Below are 23,538 nucleotides of genomic sequence, written 5' to 3'. Positions count from 1 at the left end.
TCCGTATCTTAAATATTCATTAGGCAAGTTTATTGTTTTACATCAGACAGCAATATCCGTATTGTCTACAATGGTACAACAACGACGATGAGGACGATATTAATAGCGATAATAGTGTAATAATAGTAATAGCAATAACGATAACGTCTGTATCTCTGTCTCAGGGCTATCTTGCTATATCACAGAGAACTTAATCCTCGCACGATATAATGGTTCTTTTTAGAGCTCTTCTTTTTGTTTCCTTAACAAGAGAGTAGAAACGCAAAACGATTCTCTCGGGGACATAGGGGCAAAGGGAGCGGACGGACCTCTCCGCTTGGTAAGAGCACTAAATGCGCGACTAATTGCAATAAATTAGATCTCTTAAATTAAGGCGCTTTGTTCTGTACATTCGTATTTTCTTTTTTGTAAATTCTACAAAAAGTCTTTCGAAAAATAATACACGTACAAAAATATTCGGTACGAGAGGAACGCAAATACTCGACTTCCGATTTACTCTTTGCAAAAACGCGGTGCAAAAGACTACGAGGCAGAGGCAATGCGTGTGTACTCTTCGTGCGTGAACGCGTAATGCTAGGCCTTTGAGGAACACCGCGCGCGGTCATGCGCGGTTAAACTCGTTTTTTGCAGAAGGCTACTCACGAAGCTTTTTTTTTACTTGGCTCCTCTTTCTCACTCGACGAAAGATTCTTCCCGAATTCGTTTGTGTCTTACAAAGCACATACGCCACGTGTATGTGTACATATATATGCAAATGTATGTATATATAAAGTTTTCAGTCTCATAGTAACGGCAATTCCATTTGGTGTTTGGTTTTCCATCGAACTCTTTGCATATACTCCTTGCGACATTTTCTCCAATCGGAAACTATATACAACGCGTACGGAAAAAAGCATATAATTAGTAGGCAGTGCTGATCCAGCTGATCTCGATAAACGTTCAGAATCTTTCTTGCTTCATAGCTTTCTTCATTTTATCGTAAAATTTGGTTGACTAGATGCTGTTGTTCTTTTTCGCTCGTCTCGCAGTGCCGAGCGCATTCAACGGTAGCACGTGTCACCTGACAAGCGATGTAATGGAACGGTAATCAGTTACGTTTCGAAGTGCTTGTAAATGCTAATCACGTACGTCATGACTTGTTGCCAATCAGGTCGCTCAAGTTGACACATTTCACTGATGTTCTATGGAAAGAATAATGTACGTTTTACTTTATAAAAAAAGTCGTAACCATTAGATGTACAATTGCATAACTCGATTAAAATATTCTTATATTTTATATAAGAAGTCTTATATTTTAATTTTAATTATATTAATTATTATACTACGTGTGCATGTATATCTTTGAAATCTTTACAATTCAAGATTATTTACCAATTAACTTACCAAAGTAGTTGGTATGCCGACGCTTTCGGCAGCAGAGAAGGCGATCGAGAAATTCCTCCGCTTTTCGACCGGCGTCAATGTGTCGTACGGTACCTTACGCGGCAGATAAGAGTGCATAATCGCGCAAAACGCTAGACCGTCATTCCAGGAACTGCTGAAGTTAGTGATGTCAATATTCCGGTAGCCTATCGTTTTATTCTGACACCACTTGAGCAAGGCATTACGTTTAGACCCGCCGTTCTTGACTAAGCCGAAGAGGGGATCCTTACGATCCGACAGATCGGTGACGCTACTTCGACGTACGAAATCGATCGCCTTGGCATTCAAAGCGGCCGAATCCAACAGCTCACCCGGACTCAAAACCACAGGAGTTGATTTTGTTTCTGCGCGCCAACATTCAAAATACACAATTAAGTACGAAAAACATCCAAATGCATGAGTTTTCATATAATTATTTTATACTGTACAAACGTTTTAGGTTTGCGAAATTTTGATTGATAATTACCTGATACCGGTTTCTTTGTGATCGTAGATTGTGTTTTATTATTATTTGTCGAATTCGCCGTACAAATTAAATTGTTGATTTGCTGGTCCCGGAGGGGAGTTTTCAAAGACATTATGTCTGTCGTCCCAATCGAATTTAAAGATGACGTAGAACTACTACGGCTTCCAGGTCCTAAAATACAAATCGGTATTTTTTTTATTTCAGAAATATATTAATTTGATAAAATGAAATTTTTATCTATTATTTTACACAATTTCAAGCGAATAGCATCGCGAATAATGTATATTAGCAACCGTTAATGTATCTGAATTAAGCTACTGGCCTTCACTTACCGGCCTTAGCTTGTTTCGTAGCATTTTCGATGCTCTCGATCAGACACTTTACAGAAAGCCTCGAGTCCTGACGCGAAATATTCGCCTTTCTACGAGCAGCTATCTCCTGCTGCACGCTCGTTAGCACCGATTGTTGAGTCTCCGTCGGCGTGCTGGCCGGTCTCGTGGGCGGTTGTTGTATCACTTTTTGATTAGCTGAAAGATTTCTAAGCATTCATACTTAGAATGCGAATCGCCGCGTATAGATAAATAATAATTCGAACAAATAATACAAGCAATAAGCCATAAGTGTTCGTACATAAAATAAAGCATAGATAATCCACAATTAATATACTTGAACGATTTCGAAAGTCTTCTCCGTGAAAAATGGCACAACCTATGTGAATTAATTCAGTAAAGACATGATTTCATGAGAGAAACATAAATAAGCGAGTATATTATAGCGTAGTGAAGGTATTGAGAAGTCGAGACACACAAAGAAAGCCAGGTGATAGTCAACCAGGAAACAACACGAGCGGCACAATGTAGATGCTAACGATACGGAAAATACGTGAGTCTCGTATCCTTCGTAGTAGCTTATTAGATCAGGAGAGCCGGGACGGACAACAGCCCAAATTTTTGCGATACAAGCGGTTCCCACATTAAGAGAGCGACTTACGACCGCAAGATTCACTTCTTTGTATGCGCCGTCCTGGCAGCGTCCGCAATTCCACGTCCTCTACAATCGTCTCAAACTTTTCTCTTAAGGACGATGTCCGTCCCATCGGCGGGGGTAGATCCGATTCCAAGTCTGTATTACTCTGCGACACCTTAGCTTCTTCGTTCGTCACACGAGACTTACTTTCAGAAGAAGTCGTGAGTTTATCGATCTGAGACTCGTTCGCCTGTATACTATCTTGAAGAAATCTTATACGATTCAATCGATTCGTCTCGTTCGGATTCGAGCACTTTGATCCTTGTTCGTTACGTACCGAAGATTCAATTTGCTTTACCTGGTTAACGGAAGATTCTGAGATCGGCTTCGAGATTTCCGCTTCTTTCTCCTGATCTGAATACTCGATTAATTGAAATAAATGATCACTTGACACCGTTTTTGGCGTGTCTAATGAAATAACTGGAATCGATGGAAAATATTTGGATTTATATGCGATTTCCGAAGGCGTTAATAGCGGATATGATTTTTGCCTCATTAGAGGCACTCTGAGTATATCATGATAACTTTTTATTTCCTCACATGTAGCATTCCTCGTAGGTTCTAGCGACTTTATTTCGATATTTTCATCGGGCAAATTGGGTATTTTCAATTCTTCAAGCGTATCAAAAATTATTTTATTCTCTGATGTAGAATCGGAGCATAAAGATTTCGTCGTAATTTTGTCGTCATCGATGATCACGTGTTTTGCTGTCCATAACTGATTGCCCGATATTTCTTGTTCTCTTATTTCGTTTTTTAAACAAGACGCTTTCATTTCTTGATCTTCGTGTTTCATTTCTTGAAATTTTTCTTTATTATCATGCGTACTATGACGACAATCGTTAGGTTTATGTTTAGGTAATGATTCAGAATGATTTCTTGTTTGTGATTCTGCAATCGTTTTTGATTTCAAAGTCTTATTCAAGATGTCAATTATTTCGCAGTTCGATTTTGATTCACGTTTCAAAAACAGCTTCTCTTTCTGCTCAGTCTTATCGCTTTCCTTTGATGTTAGGCATACGGACGAATCTGAAAGTGATTTTGCACTCCTGAGGTCTGAATCGCGTGGTCTCGTTGAATCGTTGAGTGCTGTTGAAGCTTCTGCTGTATTTAAAAGCAATGGACTCGCTTCAACGTTGGCTAAGGTGGACGTATTAACTTGCGGACTGCTGTAACTCCTCTGCAATAGCTTTCCCATTTCCGGATCGACCTCGAACTTGAGATCATTCATCGCACTTTCTACGCCGGAAAATATATAATCTTTTGGCACGAAAAAACGACTATTTGAAATATTAATGCCGTATGAATCTCCGTTGGTATTTTGAATACTACGAATACTTTTAAGTAAGGAACTCTTGGCCATTGCATCCTTGTCAGACTTTTCTGTAACGGAAATATACAGTTTCGGATAATCTTCCCCGATTGTCGGAGGTTTATCAGATGGATTGTAAGAAATCTTGTCCGAGTCAGAGTCGTTCAAGTAAAACTTTGACGATTCGTTCTTCGAGACTCTCGATTGGCTCGAATTCTCATTCGCTGAACACTCAACCGCTCCATCTATGACGCATTCGGTATGCTGGTTGTCGATGGGATTGGCAGGAGAGAATTCAATCTCCTCGCCGGAAATCAATTTATCCTCTAATTTAATAGTTTTCTTGAGTGTCGGTGTATCCGCTGCGGTTGTCTGATTATCATTCGGTAAACCGAGTTCGTTTTGATTCGCAGTATCGACATCCTTAAGCCTCGCTTTATGCGAGTCCCAGCCGCTCATCGTTGCTTTAAACAAGGTATTTCGTAACGCGTGCTTTCTCGCGTCGTAACGCTTCTTTAAAATCATTCGACCACGCTTTAGTAAAACCCATTCTCTCTTCTCCATTTTCTCTTCATTCCCATTAGTGACATCAAGTGCCTTGCAACTTACTACAGTGCTATCTAATATCCAGTTCAATTAAGGAAGAAAGGAACAATTACAAAATTAATAAAATTTTCATTAACAAAAGTTAAAAAGAAATATTTTCGGCAAACTGATTTCGTTTCATTAAGGAAATCCTTTTTTCCGACATTTACTAAAATCTTCTCGTGTTTTCTATTTCAGACAGAATATTATGTGATAATATACCACATTTATATACTTGTATATTTTTATTTATCATAATAAACCCTCACGATCTTAGACGTTCATCATGTATCACAATATTACCACATAACAGTCTGTTTTAAAAGAAGTCGACCGTTTTCGTTTGTTTACCTTTGTTAAGTTTATCGAGTTGTGCCTCCAGCGCTCTCAGCTTATCTCTCTGCGCCTTGTTTTCCATGACGACGCGTTCCAACTCACTCTGAGCTTCGGTCTTGAAATCGTTGGCGACTCGCACGGTCATCAGCAAATCCGTTTGGAATTGTTCCCACTCCGTACTCTCCTCCTGTCTTAGTTTACGCTCGTCGGCCAATGCGCGCTCCAGCTCGTACTGGCGCGTTTGCGCCTCGCGTTCTCGTCGTTGCGCCTCGCTCACCGCGGCCTTCAAATCCCGTTTGTCCTCCAAGTGCCGTTGACACTGCGCCTGCAGTTCCACCATGGAATCCCGGACGAGTTGCAATTCCGTGCTCACAGCTAATCGCTCGTTTTTCAACTGATTCAATCTATACTCCAAGTCGTCTATAGCGGACTTTGCATTATTTCGTGCCACCTGAAATTTTATTTACATTAGAAGTTATCTTCTTTATTGGTTACTTACACAAACAAAAGTTTCTTTGTACAGATTTTTAACGAAAATTAGTTGCTTTTTTATTTTCTCAAAGAGCTCGAAAAATTTAAAGTTTGTGTTCACTCTACACATACAAAACAAGCGTACTTTATATTCTTCCTGAAGCTGCGAGTATTGATCCCGTAATCGATCGTGATCGCAATGTGAGCGCGCCAACTGCTCCTGCAACGCCGCCGCCTGCGTCTCAAGCGTATCCTTCTCCCTTCTGGCTGCGTCGAGTAGTTCGTCCGCCTCACTTTTGTTCTCCAGCTGCCGCGATTGCTCCAGTTCCTCGATCTTCGCCCGCGCGTTCTCTAACAGAGTCGCCAACCTACTGATCTCTATACTGCGATTCGCGCCTTCCTGCCTAGCCTCTGTCAATTCTATGTCCAGCTGCTTCCGTTCGACGTTTGCCGCATCCACCGACGCCTCTAGCAATTCGACGCATTTTGTTAAACGCTCAACCTCCGCCGCACTAGCGTCAGCCGTTGCCTTCAGATTCTTTAGTTCATTGGTCAACTCCTCCTGCTTTTGAAGTAAAGTCTCTCGTTCCTCTTGTGCACTCTGTAACCATATGAATAATCAGTAATCAGTCGCCACTTTCGCGTTTATATGTATATATTTAGTGCACCCACTTTTAGGAGGTCTACAAGTTTCTGTTCCCTTTCCGTATTGTAACCCTTAGATGCCTCCTGCGGTTGTTCCTCTCTCAATAGTAGCCCCTGTAAAGTGTCGACTTTGGAACGAGAGTCTTCTAGTTTTTCCGTCTGACGGCACAGCGATTCCAAGAGAACTCCCTTTTCCTCCGTTAGCCTTTCATTGTCCGCTTGCAACTCTGTCAGTTGTGCCTGCATGAGTAGCATTAATTCGTTAAATTCGTTTGTATTTGCTCATTTCAAATGTGATATCCCCCTTAATGAATAAAATTACATACCTGCAAGTCGCTCAATTCCTGAATAGTCGCCTGTAATTCCTCGTTCGTGGAGTAATGTGTTTCCTCCATTTGCAAGATCCTGTCCTGCAGGCACGCAACCGAGACCTCGGACATTGAGCTGGATGAATGCTTGTCCCAGTCTGGCGTGGTGCACTGAGCTCCTTCCTGAGGCGTGCTGGTATTGTGCGCAAAACCATCGTCCTGGGGAATGGCGATGGATGCTGGCGCAGAGTTGTGGAGCCTTGAGGCATCTAGCAGCAGCTGCTGCTTCTCCGAATCCGACAGCGGCGAATGAGCCACGTCCCTGAGACGAGCGCGAAGAGCCTCGTTCTCCTCGGTAAGACGCTCTAGCTCCAGACTATGCTGCTCCTGTTCATCAAAGCGACAAATGTGTTAAGATTATTAATCAACAGTTTTCACTTGAAATGGATGGAATAGAGCAATTTTAGGACATAGGGGCATTTCAAATAAAATCAGACTTTAACGTATCTACACCAAAACAACATCAAATACCGATTTGGAACCGACGCATCTAACAGTTAAGATCTATATTACGGTCTTTTTTTTTTGTCAGGACTCGAGTGTCTTCACACGATCATAACATTCGCGACCTTGTGTTTGAGGAAAAAAAAAGCAGGGCTGTGCAACGACGCCGAAAAAACGTGACGTCTCGTAAACATCGCGCCGACGAGGGGAGGAGGGAGGAGAGAATCCGGAGCCGCCAATCCGGATTCGAGGTTAGAGTCAAACGTACGGCGTACGGTGACGCGCGGTGGCGCCGGTAGGTCGGAACTCGCGGACATTCGCACGGCGACCGCGAGACGGGGACGGTTCGCGGGTCCGCCACACGCGCGGGACGGGCTTGATACGTGGGGTTTACCGTGGGCGACGAGAAGCAACGCTTTTTCATATCGGATCCGCTCGGCCTCCCCGGCTCTTTTCTTCGTCCGCGTAAACATCCCCGCGCGCTCCACGCCCTCTGGCTCCGCTTTCGAGCACGCAAAAACGACTCCTCGCGCCCTTTCTCTCTCCCTCTCCCTCCCTCTCTCCCTTTCTCTCTCCCTCGCTCTCCGCGTCACTCTTTTTCTCTCTGTCTCGCTAATGTTCTAACGGTTATGTCGGTTACACGAACTCCGGGACTGAAACCGGTATAATTTCCGCCGAGTTCAGATTCCGAACGCTGGCCGGCCGCCGCAGCCAAAAATGATCCCTGCGTCCAACGACGACGGGAAACGCGAAATTTATGTCAAACTTTTCGTTTCTCGCCGTAGCGTCGAAAGAAGAAAAAAAAACATTCGAACGCGTGATTCGAGATTGCGTAACAGAAAGGGTTCCACGATCGTCCTGGCAACGACCGTTGGGGAGGGGGAACGACGCGGAGGGTGCATTCCGCATCCCGTGGAAACAGTTTTGTATAACAGAGCCAGCGAGAATATTTTTATATATTCAGAATGAAACGAGCGCGAAAGAGCGACGGTTGAAGAAAAAACGATTTGTAGGTAGAAGGAATATTAATCCGAATAGAATAGAGAATGGTATAATCCAAAAGAATAATAAAATCCGTTTCTTTTTTCACTCAGCGTTCCAGAGTATCGAAGAACATTTTGACGAAGAATTCTTAGAAGAATTATTTTTCGATATTTAAAAAGAAATTGTGTATTTGTTTGAGAATTTCTATAATAAAAAATAAAAGCTCTGTTTATGGATTAAATCGCATACAAAAAAATTGATATGTGAGATTTCCTTTCCTATCAATGTTGTGGATTAACCTCAATCACAGTTTAACTTGTTCTTTATCGTGTACTAATTGTTAAAAATAGAAAAGGAAAACAAATTAAACACAGTATTAAAATTAATCTATCTTAATGAGAGATGGACACTAGATATCAAAGTAATTAATGTAAGATGTTAAAAAATTGAGAGAATAATTCGAATAAAATTTCGGAGGGACCAATCTAGTTTTCACAGTCGAATAACAAACTTCAAACTCCGACTCCAAATATGTTTCATCTAAGAGATTCTTAAAGCATCCCGTAGCGTGAAAACGCCGGCGATCTAACTGAGAAGAGAAATAGCAGTGTATCTCTCACTGAATTGATCCATTTAAGCGCGATTTAGATTCAAAGAGAATATTTTTACAGCCGGTCGTCCTCGACCGTGCCTTATGTTGTCTTCCTTGTACGGTACGGCGAAAAGGAAAAAAAGAGATAACGCGAAGGGAGGGAGGGAGCAACGCAGGTATGCACGTGTGCGCGTCAGGTACGACGCAAGCGGGCAGAGGAGGGAGGGAAGGGGGAAAATTATGCGGGGCGTCAACGTCAACTGCAGATGAATCAGAGCGACGACGGCGCGGTTTTAATTCATTCATCGAGCGCGTTTTGCGACGCAGTCGCTAAACACGCCTCGCACTTCGCACGTAATTATTTTCCAGCCGGGCAGAAATGAAGTGTATCGATGATGACATTGCGATAAATGGCGCGAAGAGGATATTTTTCTCTCGATTAAATCGCAGCTGTTATACTGAATTCACAGGCTCGGAAGTTTATAGGACCGCTTAGTCAGATCTTAAATTCTTGAAAATTTCTCGAGAAGATTATTCAGTTTCTACATTTACTAAATTTTATAAATAAGATAAATGAATTACATCTTTAATTTTATAGGGACATGTCAAGAGTATTTGAAATATTTTTCGCTTAAAGTTTGAGTTTTGCTAAACACATAAAATAAACAATAAGAGGTTCTGTCTCCTGGCACATCAAGGTAAATGTATCCGAAATAGCGTGCTAAAGTTGCTTTCGGTCGGGCAGTGCGAAACGAGGAGAAGGACGCACACGAGATATTATTATAGGATAATACCGGATTGTGTGGAGATGTTCACGACAGGTTTATATATATTGTATGTACACATCAGTCGACCTTTCACTTCTGATAAGGAAAGAACCTCGTCGGAACCCTTCCGCCATCGGGACGATTTTAAACTACCGTTGACCCACTTAAATGCGGAATCTTGGAAATGAGAGAATACGAGAACGAAATAATATAATGCATAATCGAGACTCCCGATGCTGTTTGTACAGGAAAAATAATAAATTGTATAACAATGATTGCTTTTAATTTTAATGGAAATAAATTCGGAAGACGCGTCGAAAGAAATAAGGATAATTAAGAGAGTATCAGGATACGCATATATTTTCAGGAGAAAGTATATAATTTACAGGAAGAAGAATGCTTCTCTAAAAATAAATGTTATTCTTTTTAAATGAGTTTTTTTTAAATATTTTAGCATTGAGAAAGAAACGTGTGACCGTGAATTTCTCTATAAGTTTCTTTAAAGAAATCGTAAATAACTTTTATGAATAATCGCAACATTCGAACATCAGATATTTTAAGAGAAAAAAAAAACAGTTACTCCTGAATAATCAGAAATTATTCGAGAAGACCTCACGGGAGATTCAAATCCTGGCTAAGGTGTTATTTCTCGCAATAAATATTTACAGTTTTTTCGGGAAAGGGGAGATTTTACACTGAGAAAAACAAGATGTTGATTTGACTAATTTTTTCAACTTGCTTAAATTTCTTCAAATCAACTATTTATGTATTTCAGTCAAATATATAAATAGTTAAATTAAAGTTCAAGTTTTATGCATTCAAATTAAATCTATAAATACTTAAACTAAAGAAATTTAATCAAGTTGAAAAATTTAGTCAAATTAACATTTTTTTCTCAGTGTAAAGATGCTTCTAAGCATCGATATCTGACTAGTAACTGTGTTTCAAGACCGGCAAAATTATCGGCGCGCAGTTTATATGAGCTATAAGAATATTAAATTAAAAAAAAAAAATATAGCACCAAGATTCGCTACGGACCAAAGTAAGCAGTCTTAACTTTCAAAATCAAAAATTATTTGTTGATTATGCGTGATTTTTCAAAACTTTGCTTACCTTGAGGGAGGCCAATTCGGCACGCAGCTCGCGGAGATTCTGAGCATCGGAAGCGGCGTCGCGTAGATTCGCCTCGAGACGCGTGCGATCCTTACGCAGGGCCTCGACCTCGCGCTCGAGCTCCTGCATCCTGGACACCTTGGCGGGACCCTTGGGCGCCGTCGTCGCCTTGGGTCTGGCCGGCTCCTTGTTGCCCAGGGAGCCGGCCCAGTTGTTCCCGGTCGACGGAACGTCGCTCTTTGCCTCCAGCGAGGAGGCACTCGGCGCCTGGCGCAGCGACGCCGATTGCTGCTGCTGCTGCGCCGATTGTTGCTGCTGCTGGCTGGGCTGTCCTCTACGAAACAGCGATTTGAACTTCATCATGGTCGCTCGACTGGTCACCGCGTGATTTGGACGATCTTGTTTCTCGCGTAGAAACGAGATAGAAACCCCCGGCGGGAGAGGGAAAAAAAAGTCCACGGAACGAGACAATTCTGTTTTCTTTTTCGGCTCCGAGCTCTCTCTCGTCGACGAAAAAAAGAGGGCTTACGACCTGGAACGATCCTCGCGTCCGTCAACGAGCGATGGGCATCGTCGGATCGTTCCCGTTAGCGAGCGTTTCCAGGACGGAAAGAGGAAAGCGAGCGGGACGGCGGCACGACCGTCATCCTGTCGCGTCTCCAACCACCGGGTTACGACGTAACGAGCGTAATCGTCGCTAGGTCACGGATACGCGGGGGCGTCCGATAGCCAGAGAGTGTCCTGTCTCCCGATTAGATTCCCTCCCGCGGAAGGACGCGGATGTGTGCCGGCGAGACGACCGAACGGCGAGAGAGGTGGAAACGGTTTCCGATCGCACGTGCGTCAGTTTTTTTTTTAAGTCTCTTTAAAAATCCGATAAGCTTCCGCCGTCACGTTTGCGTAAAAAAAAAAAGTGAAATAAAACGAAAGATCTAAATGAGCACTTCCCAACTAGATCCCTTCGAAGAACACTCCAGCGATTGTCTTCGGTAATTTGTTTGCTGTCAATCACTTAATCCATATCCATGCGGTTAATCACTTTGAAGGGCGACCGAAAAATCGCAGGGCCTCGCCAATCTCGATACTACGCTCGAGGGCGGTCCATTATCGATTCAGATAAAGACAGATAATTTTTATATCTGCGTGTATAATTATAGCTTCAAGGCGAGCCCGAAATTTTCACACAGCGAGAGTTTGTAGACCGCGTTTGAATTTCCGACACATTCAGTTCGGGAGCACGGAATCATTAACTCCAGGCACTTCCCCGAAGGTCGTTGAATCTGTCGCGCGGATCTGTCAGTGAGATCGATCGACGTGAAAATTCGAAACGCGTCGATTCGTGCGATCGTAGACGGAGATGCTTTTCCTACCGGGGGAGAAAATAATCGGCCGGGTCGCTCGAGCTACGCGACCAGCATCAGAAAACGTTAATTAACAGGTTCCCACGTCCGTCGCGCGACTCCGATCCCACCACCTCGGAACGCGGGGTCCAGGTGCGTTCGCGTGCAGCCTCCGGCGCGTATCGTCGGACGAGAAACGTCGCTCCGTCAGTTTCACCGGGCCGCATCTTTCGCTTCCGTCTGGACACGCGTCTCGGTAGGGCCCGCCTTCTCTCGTTATCCTTCCGTTCCTCTCGGGACGCGCCGACGGCGACGGCGACGGCGACGTTACACGACACGACGGGCGAGCGATCGCCGCATCGTGTGGCGCGCACTCGCCGAGGAATTCCGAGATTCGTGCGTGAAGCGAGCGGCCTCGAGCCACTTTCTTCCTCGATCCGCCGAGAGGAATCCTCGCTGCCTGCTCCGTCGCCTCCTCCTCCTCCTCCTCCTCCTCCTCCTCCTCTTCTTCGGGGAAGAACGAGGCGCGACCCCGGAGACGTTTACAGTCTCGTCCGCGTGGCGACCACTTGTTGCTCCTCGTCCTCTTTCGGCCAACGACCGCGAGACGTTTCGCCGGGCACGCCGCGGAAGGACGTCCGCGTGTCCTTGCGGCGGCGCGGACCTCTCAAGGATCCCCAAGGACGCGCGACGGGACGGCCGGTCCTCCCTCAAGAGCGATCGGAATTCAGAGGAGAGAACAGGGTGGTCTCCTCTCTCTCATGTTTCCCTTTGTCCGTTAAGTATCTTTGGTCCCGGGTGAGTGATTCCTCCGGAGCGACGAGGTTCGAGGGACCTCGACGAGAATTCAGCCGGTCGACGGGAACGACGGCCAGCGACGACGCATACCGCGCGACGGTGCATCGAGTACTGAATACACGGAGCCCCGACACAATCGTCCCCTCCCCGTATAATTCTCTCCCTTCTCTCTTTCTCTCGATTCCGCTCTCGGTTCAACCAAGGCTTTTCTTAGGCGACCGCCGCCGGACCGTACGGACGAAGGGCCAAGTCGAGTCGTAAATGCAGCCAGAGAGGTCGTACTTGGGCCCCGCATTCGTCGGCCATTGAGGAATTTTCTCTCTCTCTCTCTCTCTCTCTTTCTCCTCCTCCCCGTCGCCTTTTAAAGAGGCGTAATTGCGGGCCACTTGCGGAATACGGGCTTGCCCGCGAGGAGACCGCGAGATTACGCACGGACGGTGCACGTGGGCTGATGCGTGCGCGACGACGCTCGAATTTAATAGCGCCGGATAGAGAGTGCGGACTCTCAAATTGAATTACACGTTGCACGGCCGACGCGAATCTTTAAAGCGCAAACGCGCCAATTTGCACATTTCCCGTATTACAACTCGACGACGCGTAAAATACGCGACAATTCCAATCGACAATTAATCCGCCCTCTTCCCGAAGGCCGGAAAAATCTCTTCTCTCCGCTCAAAATTCAACCGCGTCCCATCTATGAGAATTCAACGCCTACCACTGGCCATCCTCTTAACTCGTTCAATTAAATTTTCAGGCATCACGATCGAACGAAACGCGGATCTAACGAGCGTGATCGCCTATCCAATAGACGCATTTGCGAAAATGTCAATTGGCGAGTTCGTCAAGCCGATTGCCAAACACCATGCGCACATTGATGGCGCGAGGAAAGGGTTGGTGCTGAGAGCCATGATCGCGGTAATCATGGATTAGCGATCTCCGAGCGGCTGCTACACAGCCGATTGCCCTTTGACGCGCTTCGATCACTCGGAATCGCGTCGATTTTCGATCAGAGAGGGAGGAAAGAGAGAAAGAGAGAGAGAGAGAGAGAGAGAGAGAGAAAGAGAGGGAGAGAAAGATAATTGCCCTGGTGGGCTGGCGGGACGGGAGAGAGACCAGCCGTCGGAGCTCTTGGGAACGGGTACGCGCCTCGTCGCCGTACGTCGAGGATGGCACGATCGGGGGGATGAAGGGGGAGAGGGGGCAGGGGAGGAGAGGAGAGGAACGGAGGAGCTGCTTAAGGAGGCCACACGGAATCCGCAGACGTCTCACCGGTCGACCAGTTTTCTCATACGGTCGACATATGGTATGTACCCGGTGGCCGAAAGGTCTCCTTGCCTTCGCAACGCCGCGAGGAGCCGCGCGGTAGATATAAATCTTTTTCTCTCGTCACGTATTTCTCCGTGCTGCAACACTCCCTCCATTATTTCGCGGCCGCGCGGCTGGATGCAGACGTCACCCGGATCTTTAATCGCTCCTCCCATGCCTGTCTTTCAAAATTACGCCCAACATCTAAATCTACGCGAGCTGCTGCTCCTCCGTGTACACATGTACACGCGCCTCGTAGGCAATGTATTAGCTTGTGCATCCTCTCGACGGGTACTCGTAACTGTACGTAGACGGAGGAGAACAAAGAAACTTTTTTTTTTCCGCCGCATAGACCTTCTCGGGGAGCAGGATGGGGAATGGCATGCTCGAAACGTCAAGCCTAACTGTTTACCGCTCGCTGGATGGTCGAATGACGGGCAGATACTGCCTATCGACTGTGTTTAGCTATTATCGATGCGTCAGTCGTAGAGGTATTTGATATCGTTCAAAGTGTGACTAGTAGCCCTGGTTCTACGTGGCCGCGGCATTCCGAAACTTATCAAAATGATCTATAAATAGAAGTCAGAGTTGACTCTAGGCACACGTGATGGAAACATGGATAGGTGTTTATATACAATACATTATAATTCCATTTCCTAAATCGCGACGAATACAAGGAGGATCTCCAGTTAGAAGGGCGAATAATATCAAATCGTTACAAAATTTGCGATAATACGGGAATATTAAGGTTAATAATAAATTACAAATTTAGTTAGATCTGAAAACAATTTTTCTTGGACTATTAAACGAATTATAAAGAACATTCAAGCATCAACGAGCAATGCTGGAAAAAGTTTCGATATTCTTACAGCCCACATAATTATATTAATAGTCTAACAAATTATTTTCAGGCACAGTTAAATTCTTAAACAAACGGTTCTATTTTTTTTTTTAATAGAAATTTCGAACAAAGATGTTTCAATAAAATGTAGAATTTGACGCGGTTCGAAGAGGAGAGCGGAATTGAAGGGAAGACGACGTCCGCACCGCATGTGCCGTAAAATCACTCGTCCGCGATACGGAGCTCCATATCCCGCAGAGGGGCATATGCCAGGGGACCCGGGTGCAGTTGTATTTGCACGTGCGCCGAACCTCCGCCCGGGGCAAACCGGTATGAGTTTTTCCGGCCGACGGAAATACGACACTCCTCGTCGACGACGTGCAGTTCCCCTCCCCCCTCGTCCCTCCCGCCCCCGAGAGAGCCCCCTCGTCAGCGGGTATATGGCTACAATGGCCACGAGTTAAAATGGTACGAAGTGCAGAGTTATGCATCAGATTTCCCGCATAATCGCCTCGGCACGATGCGAAATCTTAGATTTCGCTCTCCGCGAAGATATCTCGCATTGGGAACGAGGGCAAAGTGAGAATAACGCGCGGGGAGTGGATACTCAAGTCGTCACAAAGAGAAGAAAGGAAGTGTGAAACGCCGCGCTCAGAAAAATAAAACTGTACCGTCACGTCACAATAAATATATCACAGTTTCACCAGATATAAATAGATACGGGAAACGCGCCAATGAAGATTAATATGCGTTTTTAATTTTAATGTTGTAAGGCATTTATCTCCAAATTGTATAAGTTATATTGTTTCTCAAAATGATGACGGAGATTCTCAGGTCGTAGCTTTATATATATATATTTTTTTTTAAGCAACAACGGCCGCTCTTTATGCGAATCGACACGGTGTCGATTCTCGTGCACGTGACGAGGCAATGAGAGACCTCGCAACGCAAAGGAAGACGAAATAATCGAGCCGTGATCGAGGGCGTGAAGCCTCTGTCTGATCGCGCGATCGGCGAGATAACGCCGAACAGAGACGGCATTGTGCCCTCGTGTGGCATCCACGGACCGTTCGATGCGATTCCGTTACTGCGATGAATACCGATAGAAATTTTCGCCCGTTAGAACGAAGGATATTACGCTCGCTCGTTACACGGGCGTAAATTTTCAGTCGCGTAAAGGCAAATACAGCTGAAAGATTTGTATATACGCGCGCGCGCGACTTGATTCTAGACGGCGTATATTAACATTAACATGACGCGAATGACGAATTTCTGCATACCGTGTATCGCAACCTTGTGCGTTCTTGCACTTGAAAAAACATCGACAGAAAAGAGACATCTCACCTGCGCGATACAAAAAAAAAACGCGAGGCAACAAAAGAATTAATCGATTAAATTGAAATCTAAGAAAGCGGACGAGGAATTGGCTTTGTATCGAGTGAAAGTTACTCGGATTAAATTCGCTAAACGATTTTACGTTGCGCTTTCTAGCTACGTTCGACGAATTTATGATCGGAATCGGTGCAACGATCGACCAGACGAAGTTTTTTGGTTTCGGAAAGAAAAACCGTCCTCGCGAACTTACGGATCTGTTCGCTAATCGTTTATTCATCCGTGCTATTAATATTTCGATATCGTATCACGGTGACGCGTAAGCAGCATTATTAGCATTATTAGCGCGCATACCGCGCACCGAGGGCTCCATTAAAATTTCATGCAGAGCGCGCACGATACGTGTGCACCGTCGTCGTCGTCTTCGTCGAATTCGACGAGCGCATTTACCTAATGGAAATTACACGGCGCAATCGCGCGATCCGAGATAAAAGTGTTTGTCGCGTCTCTCGTGAGTTACGTGGCCTCACCTGATAGAGAGAGCGAGAGCAAACACATTTGCATGCGAAATCGCGACGTCGCTAATTTAAGCGCGCTTTAAAGATTCAGTATCTTTGATTCTCGGCTAGTAATTCAAAATATATTTAACTCCTCCAGAGAGAGAGAGAGAATATTCCGCGAGGAAAATTATGGACGATACATTTGCGCGCTTGGAGCTCGCGAAATTTATTTCCTCCTCGCTGTTGAGAAAAATGTAGTCACGCTCGAATGTTGCGACCGTACGAAAAAAAAAAAAAAAAAAAAAAACGCGATCGTTTATATTTCACGGCGTTTTCTGAGATATCGCGTATCACTGTGTCGTTTCTTATTTCAATTACCACGATTGATTTATCGCCCGAGACATTTTTATACGGAGTTGCGAGACTATTGTGATTATACCGCGCGGCATCGAAAATAAAAAAAAAAGAAAGAGAGAGAACGAATTCTCGAGCGGAATGAAATTCTACTCTATTTTCAAGCGTTATCGGGAGGTGCCCGCGATTGCGAGCGAGCGCTCGAAAGAATAAACAGCTTCGTTTTGTCGAACGGCCTCGGGCTCGCTCGTATGGTACCTTTATCTAGCTCGAACGAGACATAAGTAGATATCCTTATCGCAAGGTGTAGGATACAAGCCGGCTGTTCGGGAAAAGTATCGACCGCTGACGTCATTCTGTCCATAAAGGTGTTTCTGGTTCGAGAGAGAGATAAATGTCTTCGAGTCGCGCATTAAAATGATGCAATTTTCATAATCACGCGCGCGCGCGTGAAAGAGAGAGAGAGAGAGAGAGAGAAAACGAAGGGAACGTGCGTGACAAAACGACAAACTTGCGTGAAAATAAGTGATCAGGAAAGAGAAGAGAACTCTCGGAACAAAAGAGACGAAATCTCTCTTGCGCGCGTTTCTCGGGCGAGAAATAAGAGAGATCGGAGATACAAAACCGATGTTTACATCAAAGTCTAGCTTGACTTTAAAACTCGGTTTTTGTGATTCTTGGAAGTAGAAAAAGGTGGAAAGTAAGTTAAGCCGAGTTTAAAGTCAAGCTATACATTGGTGCAAACGGATCCGAGAAAGAGAAAGATGGCGTCATATTTATTGCTCTGCAAACGCGGCCATGTGCGCAAACAAATATTGTGACAGTCACACGTCACACACACACGCACGTTGCAAGGAACCGTACCAGTAAATATGTAGGGGAAACCGGGATTCGTCGGCGCAGTTTTCACAATTTCGACATTCGACATTTTAAACTAATTTTTATGATTAACCGAACTAATAGAGAGAATTTTTCTCGACCTTTTGGCAAGAGCTATTCTATAAAGTATAAACATGCTGCACTGTAGTCAACCTACCCCGATGGCGGAGTAAATTAACATATAGCGTAGGCTGTCTGTTACGACAAACTCTTAAATATTAAAAATTAATGAAAACGTATAATAAAAATATAAAAATAATAAATCGCAAATATGTATCTCTGGATAAAAATTGGATCTTTTAAGTTATTTCGTAGAGCGAAACGCTGTACCATAAAAGTATCACGCGATCTTCCGAATCGTCCTGCATCTCCAGGAAGCTGATCGCGATAATCGACGAGGCGAGAACCGCGTGGACGACACGCGGATGGAAGCGGATAGCGGTCCAAGCAGCATTTCTTTCGAGAGCGAACGACGTCACTCGCGTGCTCATCGTCTCTGTCTCTCTTTCTCTCTCTTGAACGCGAGAGAAGTCAATTAGCTTCTGCCCTTCTTCGAGGACCCTTTCGTTGAGAGAGAGAGAGAAAGATCCGCTCGTTTTCTCCGCGCGACGGAGGCGCTTAATCGCTTGGCGCACAGTGGCCGCTCTGTCAGGCTCCGTTCGCCTCGCGACCGAAACCGAGGGACAACGTTTAAACGCTCGATACATCACGGCCGTGATGCTCTTGCCGCATCGTTAAATCGGTTGCAGACGCCACTGAGATCGCAGGACGTCGACGGACTTTGGAACAGAGCCTTCGTAATAAAAAATCTTTCGCGTTACCGTTTCCCTTTCCTTGGTATCGTTTCTCAAATTTTCCAACTGATCGTTACAAATTATTCACACGTTTCTCAACCCTTCAGCGGCACTAAAAAATGTCTCGTTATTGTATAAATTTCAAGTTTGACAATAAAGCTGTCAATGTTTCATCATCGAAGAGACAAAGTTGAGAAATTAAATTTTAAAGGATAATTATTTTCTAATTTTATAAAAAATTAACCTGCCACTCTTTCGTTTACTTCAAATGCTCTAACATAAATTTAAAGATACTTCCCAAATTAATTGTAAAATCTCTTTTTCTCGACTTCTCCCGAAAGTAACATTAAACTGCTGCCGGCAAAGTGAGTGCAATCGGCATCCCGATTAAACTATTATAATAATTCGGATAGCAATCGCGTGTTACATTGAAAAGTGAGTTTCCTTGCTGGACGCATCACGCTCTCGGGACCGCTTTCGCGAGAAAAATCCGGTTACCCGCGGTATTACCGGATCTCTGCAAGTTCATCCCGCGGCCGTGCGCGCGTCTTCCATCTCGCGGTTTTACGCAAGACCGGCGCAAATTGCGGCGAACGCACCGGCGCGCGTCGCGCCGCCCATTGACTTTTGATTCACTGGGTATGTGGGTCGTAGTGCCGGAGTGCCGCTCTCATTGCCAGAGTGGGTCGTCGGTAGCGATGGGCCTGAGACCCACGCGTGTACACCAACGAGGTATTAGCGCATTTACGCGGAAGAGAAGTTTATCGATTTACACGCCTACGCGCGTGACATCAGATCCGCGAAATTTATGCACGCTAGATACGTTAAGCGCATTGCGTATGTGTGCATACACCGGTAGAAAAAGATACTAGATTCAAATAAATAGTTATTTGAATAGTACCTACTAATAACAAATTTTATAAAAAATAAATTATTATTTATTTCAGATAAGTATATTTTCTATGATTTAAAATAAAAATAAATATTTTTTATCAAATTTCTTATTGATACTATTCAAATAATTATTTATTTGAATATAGCATCTTTTTCTATCAGTGTATACAATTTTATAGCGAAAATTATGTTAAATAATTAATAAGCCGGGATCAAAGAAAGAGCTGCGGAAATTGTTACTATATTTTTCATCAGAGTACCACAGTATTTACACTACTTGGGTATAATTCTCTGAAATTTTTTCTCATGGTTCGCGGCTGCTGTCGTACGCAGTAATTTTTGATATAAAATTTTTTTCTCCGTGTAGAACGACGAAGACAAGGAACTGTAAAGGCTAAGAATAAATGCGCGCGATCCCTCTCGAACTTCGTAGTTGCGAATTGAAGGAAAAAAAACGCTCTCTTCGCGTAACACGAGCGTTCAAGGTTCCCATGCTTCGAAAAGTTTGTGACAAAGTCCAAAGCGAACGAGCTCGGTTCAGTAGCGCTCCACTACTGGTAGCTGTTCTCATCTGCCGCAAGCCCTCGAGGCTCTTAAGTGACTTTTCGAGGGCCTGTCATCCTGTCGACGGCACGCCGCCACAATTGAACACACAAATCCAGGGACAGACCGGCACAGATCTGGCCTGTCACTTTTTTGTTGCAATGCGTAAAGTTGGAATAAAATCGTACTACATGGAAATGCTTATCTCCCAGAATACAGAGAATTGAAAAGACTATTCTAATCCAGTTATCTTTATATATTCTAAAAATCAGAATCGGTGTATTCACTGACAAAGAATTAGTTTAATAACAACATTAATCAACGAGACTTGCACTATCTTTCAGTGATAATACACTGATTCCATTTAAGGACCGGTTGTTCCAACTTCTTGGTAAACTTACCTACCAGGTAAAGATGTGTCTATCTTCATTTCTTTTCTTAAATAAATAAAGATAAACACATATTTACCAGTTAGGTAAGTTTACCAAGAAGTTGGAACAACCGCTCCTAATAAAAGTATCTTCTTCTTAATCAGAATCACTAAAAGGTAGTGAATAGTCTCACTAATAATCACATAATTAAAGTATAGCATTGCAAATCAATAAGATTTCACGTTTAAAGAGTACTTTTCTCTCTTGCTATTTATCTATAATAATTATACACATTTATTTTCTCCTTTAAATTTTCCATTATAAATGTAGCTAATTTTCTTTACTTACTCTCTAAATGGTAATCAGTGGATATTCACTGATTCGCAGTGGCATACTTATAACTGCGATATTTCACTTCAGAATTAGCGTATAGTCACTGTATTTATTTCACTGATTGATAATCAGTAAATTATTATTAAGTATATCATTGAAAGTCAGTGTATTTCCACTGATTTTGTCGAGCTTTCACTGATTGTGGTTTAGAGAGTAAAAATTAAAAAAAATTCATAAAAAGGGGGGGTTGCAGACCAGAATAAGCCGCTCCAACGTGACGCAGCTTCGATAGCGCAAATCATCGGGATATTATTGTAACCTCGAGGTTTAAACTGATTTAAACCGTGCGGCACGACACGGACGGTCCGCCTCCTTTTATCGGCGAGCGAATATTTCGAAAGATTCGCGAAATCCAATCCGCCGAGGAGCGGGAAATGGAGAGAAAGTGAGCGCGAATGCGAGACGCGAATACGCCTCGAAGCTAAAAGAAAATCCCGATATTCGTTACTAACGCGACAATACGCGAGAAACAAACACAATTTTCGATTCCGAATAGTCGGCTGTACTTTTGTAATCTTTAATATCAAAATAACTAGTTTCGAATTTTTAGATTAAATTACAAAAACTGTTTAAAAATATATGAATAGCAACAATAGAAAGACACCGAGACTCTCCGTTCAATAGCTTTTCTATATGGGATTTCGAACTTTCATCTGCCTATCATTAACGATTATAACGGACACGTGCAGAGAGTTTTCTTTTCTTCATCTCACAGAGATCTCATTACATTCGCAAGTGTCACGAGATTTAAATAAATACATCGAGTTAACACGTCATTACGTGTAACGCCTCGTATATTTTATTACGTTGTCGATCATCGCTGAAACTCGTTTCCAGCAAGTCGATTTATTTATTTCTCGTCTGGGTTCGCTGAACTCGCGCGTTATAAATCAGTAATGAAAAATTCGCCGAGTGTATTTTCGGCGAAGGATCGATCTGTCGATATTTCGCGTCAAAAATATACAACGGCAATTAAACGTGTTTAACTACGCGCGTCGACCTGCCGCTTTTTCGTGCCACTTCACTTCATATATGTGAACGACATATGGCGTATCCTGATTAAAGAAGGGAAGAAAAAGCCGGAGCTCGCGCGTGTAGGAAATTCTCAATTGACCGCCGAGTGCCGTGGCGTTCACCTCGGAATAAAAATCGACAGACACGGAAATAGAGCTCTAATGTTGCAGCCAGATACATCGAGGTCAATCGGCGAGAACGCGCCTACTGGCAAGGTGAGTGCTGAATAAATTTCGTAAAAGAAAAAAAAAATGCATAACGTATCGTGTCGTTAAGATCCATGGAAATACGAGAGGGCGAGTAGAAACCTGAAAAACGCGCGCTTAGAACACAGAAACGGCCGACGGAATGATATATGTGTATCGCGCGCTTTCGCGCGAGAGAATTCACCTGTTACATAAAACGACCAACGCTCGATATCTCGGCCGGCCATCAGAATCGCGTTCGTCGCAAAATCGACCTGGCGATCCTCGCGGACGATAGCCCGGAGATATATATCCTTAATACCATTCTCGTAGAACGCATCGTAGAAATCGCGGGGGAAAGGAGCCGACGGCGCCGGGGGTCGTCGAACCCCGGCGAGTCGCGTCCGCGAGAACCAACGACGAACCGGCGCGCGGAGCCTTTTTCCCCTCTCTCATTCCCAGTTTTTTGCTTTTGTTTTTTTCTTTTTTGCGGACGGCACATGCGAGATCGCGAGAAACCACATGGACTTGAGGACTCACTTTAGCTGCCGATCCCCCGGCTTCGTCGCCTTGCCTCCTTGGACGAGGACCCTCCTCGCCGGTCTCCTCGCGCTGAAGAGCGACACGACCGGGTCCCTTTTCCGCCCCGCGCTCGGCGCTGCTCTGGACGCTGGTGCCGCAGGCTCGACTGGCTTCGCCCTGAAATCCATATTAATTGACCGTGGATTAAGCCCGGGGATTGATATTCTTTTTTCTTAATTAACCGGAGGCATTGACCGCGGCACGGTTAATTGGTCCAATCGCCAATTAATTTTTCTTTTCGAGAAGGGGGGGGGGGTGAGTGGTGGGAAGGAGACAGTCGTGAAGACGGACGTTATCTTCGAGGCGCCGCATTAATATTGATATTAGTTCTTTAAATATCAAGTGTTCAGCAGCGCATGCATACGACGAAAGAACGATTTTACTGAGGTATTGAAAAATCCAGCTGGGTACCAGTTTATAAGTAATTCTGTTGATACATCAAAATTATTTTCGAGGCTCGGTTGTGTTTAAAAATATTTTTAACGTTAAAAAGATAGGATACTTTATGGATATTGTTATCTCGCCACGTGTCCATCGCATCGTGCGTCTTTCGACTAGATTAATCCTCATCTTTAACGAGCGGGTGAAAAAAACAAAACTTTTTCGACCACACAATTGAAGAGACACGTTTATATTGTGCAACTCTCTCTTTTTCTCTCTCGCGTCAGGAATATATTTAATTCATAAAAGTAACGTTGGCTGGAATGTTCCCGTATTCCCGCCAACAATTTCCAGATCGTATCGATTTCACGCGCGGTCGTTTAACTTCGCGCCCACAACGCGAGCCGAGGAGCCGCGCGATGCCGACGCGCGGAGCGAAGACAATCGACGTGTAGTCCGCAATTTCGTTGCGTCAATAAAAATCGGAGGCGGCGAACGATC

The 23,538-nt window shown here is 44.3% G+C and overlaps 1 protein-coding gene and 1 long non-coding RNA gene across 13 annotated transcripts in view; one reads left to right on the top strand and one right to left on the bottom strand.

The window, feature by feature from the left end:
* Window positions 1-8: 8 nt before the first annotated feature.
* LOC105834055 (cytospin-A) overlaps window positions 9-23,538 on the bottom strand; it is a 57,829-nt gene continuing 34,299 nt past the window's right edge. For 9 of the 12 annotated variants that reach the window (XM_012676252.3, XM_012676261.3, XM_036291663.1 and 6 more), the window contains 11 exons: window positions 22,615-22,773; window positions 10,532-10,865; window positions 6,590-6,958; window positions 6,291-6,503; window positions 5,764-6,219; window positions 5,163-5,598; window positions 2,879-4,846; window positions 2,221-2,415; window positions 1,889-2,059; window positions 1,384-1,766; window positions 9-1,181 (listed from right to left, as the gene is read on the bottom strand). In XM_012676252.3, the coding sequence (XP_012531706.1) occupies window positions 1,092-1,181; window positions 1,384-1,766; window positions 1,889-2,059; window positions 2,221-2,415; window positions 2,879-4,846; window positions 5,163-5,598; window positions 5,764-6,219; window positions 6,291-6,503; window positions 6,590-6,958; window positions 10,532-10,865; window positions 22,615-22,773 (4,774 nt within the window). In that variant the 3' untranslated portion in view covers window positions 9-1,091. Of the gene's footprint in view, window positions 1,182-1,383; window positions 1,767-1,888; window positions 2,060-2,220; window positions 2,427-2,878; window positions 4,847-5,162; window positions 5,599-5,763; window positions 6,220-6,290; window positions 6,504-6,589; window positions 6,959-7,469; window positions 7,605-10,531; window positions 10,866-22,614; window positions 22,774-23,538 lie in introns of those variants that run through there. The other 3 variants (XM_012676266.3, XM_012676264.3, XM_012676265.3) reach the window with 3 other exon arrangements.
* Window positions 7,783-8,315, top strand: LOC118647226. Its single transcript, XR_004964529.1, has 2 exons — window positions 7,783-8,084; window positions 8,170-8,315. It is a non-coding gene; the product is annotated as an uncharacterized LOC118647226 (long non-coding RNA).

The sequence above is a fragment of the Monomorium pharaonis genome, chromosome 9 (assembly GCF_013373865.1).
Source record: "Monomorium pharaonis isolate MP-MQ-018 chromosome 9, ASM1337386v2, whole genome shotgun sequence".
Classification (NCBI taxonomy): Eukaryota; Metazoa; Arthropoda; class Insecta; order Hymenoptera; family Formicidae; genus Monomorium; species Monomorium pharaonis.
Note: the sequence above shows the minus strand (reverse complement) of the source record. Positions and strands in the feature narration are given on the sequence as shown.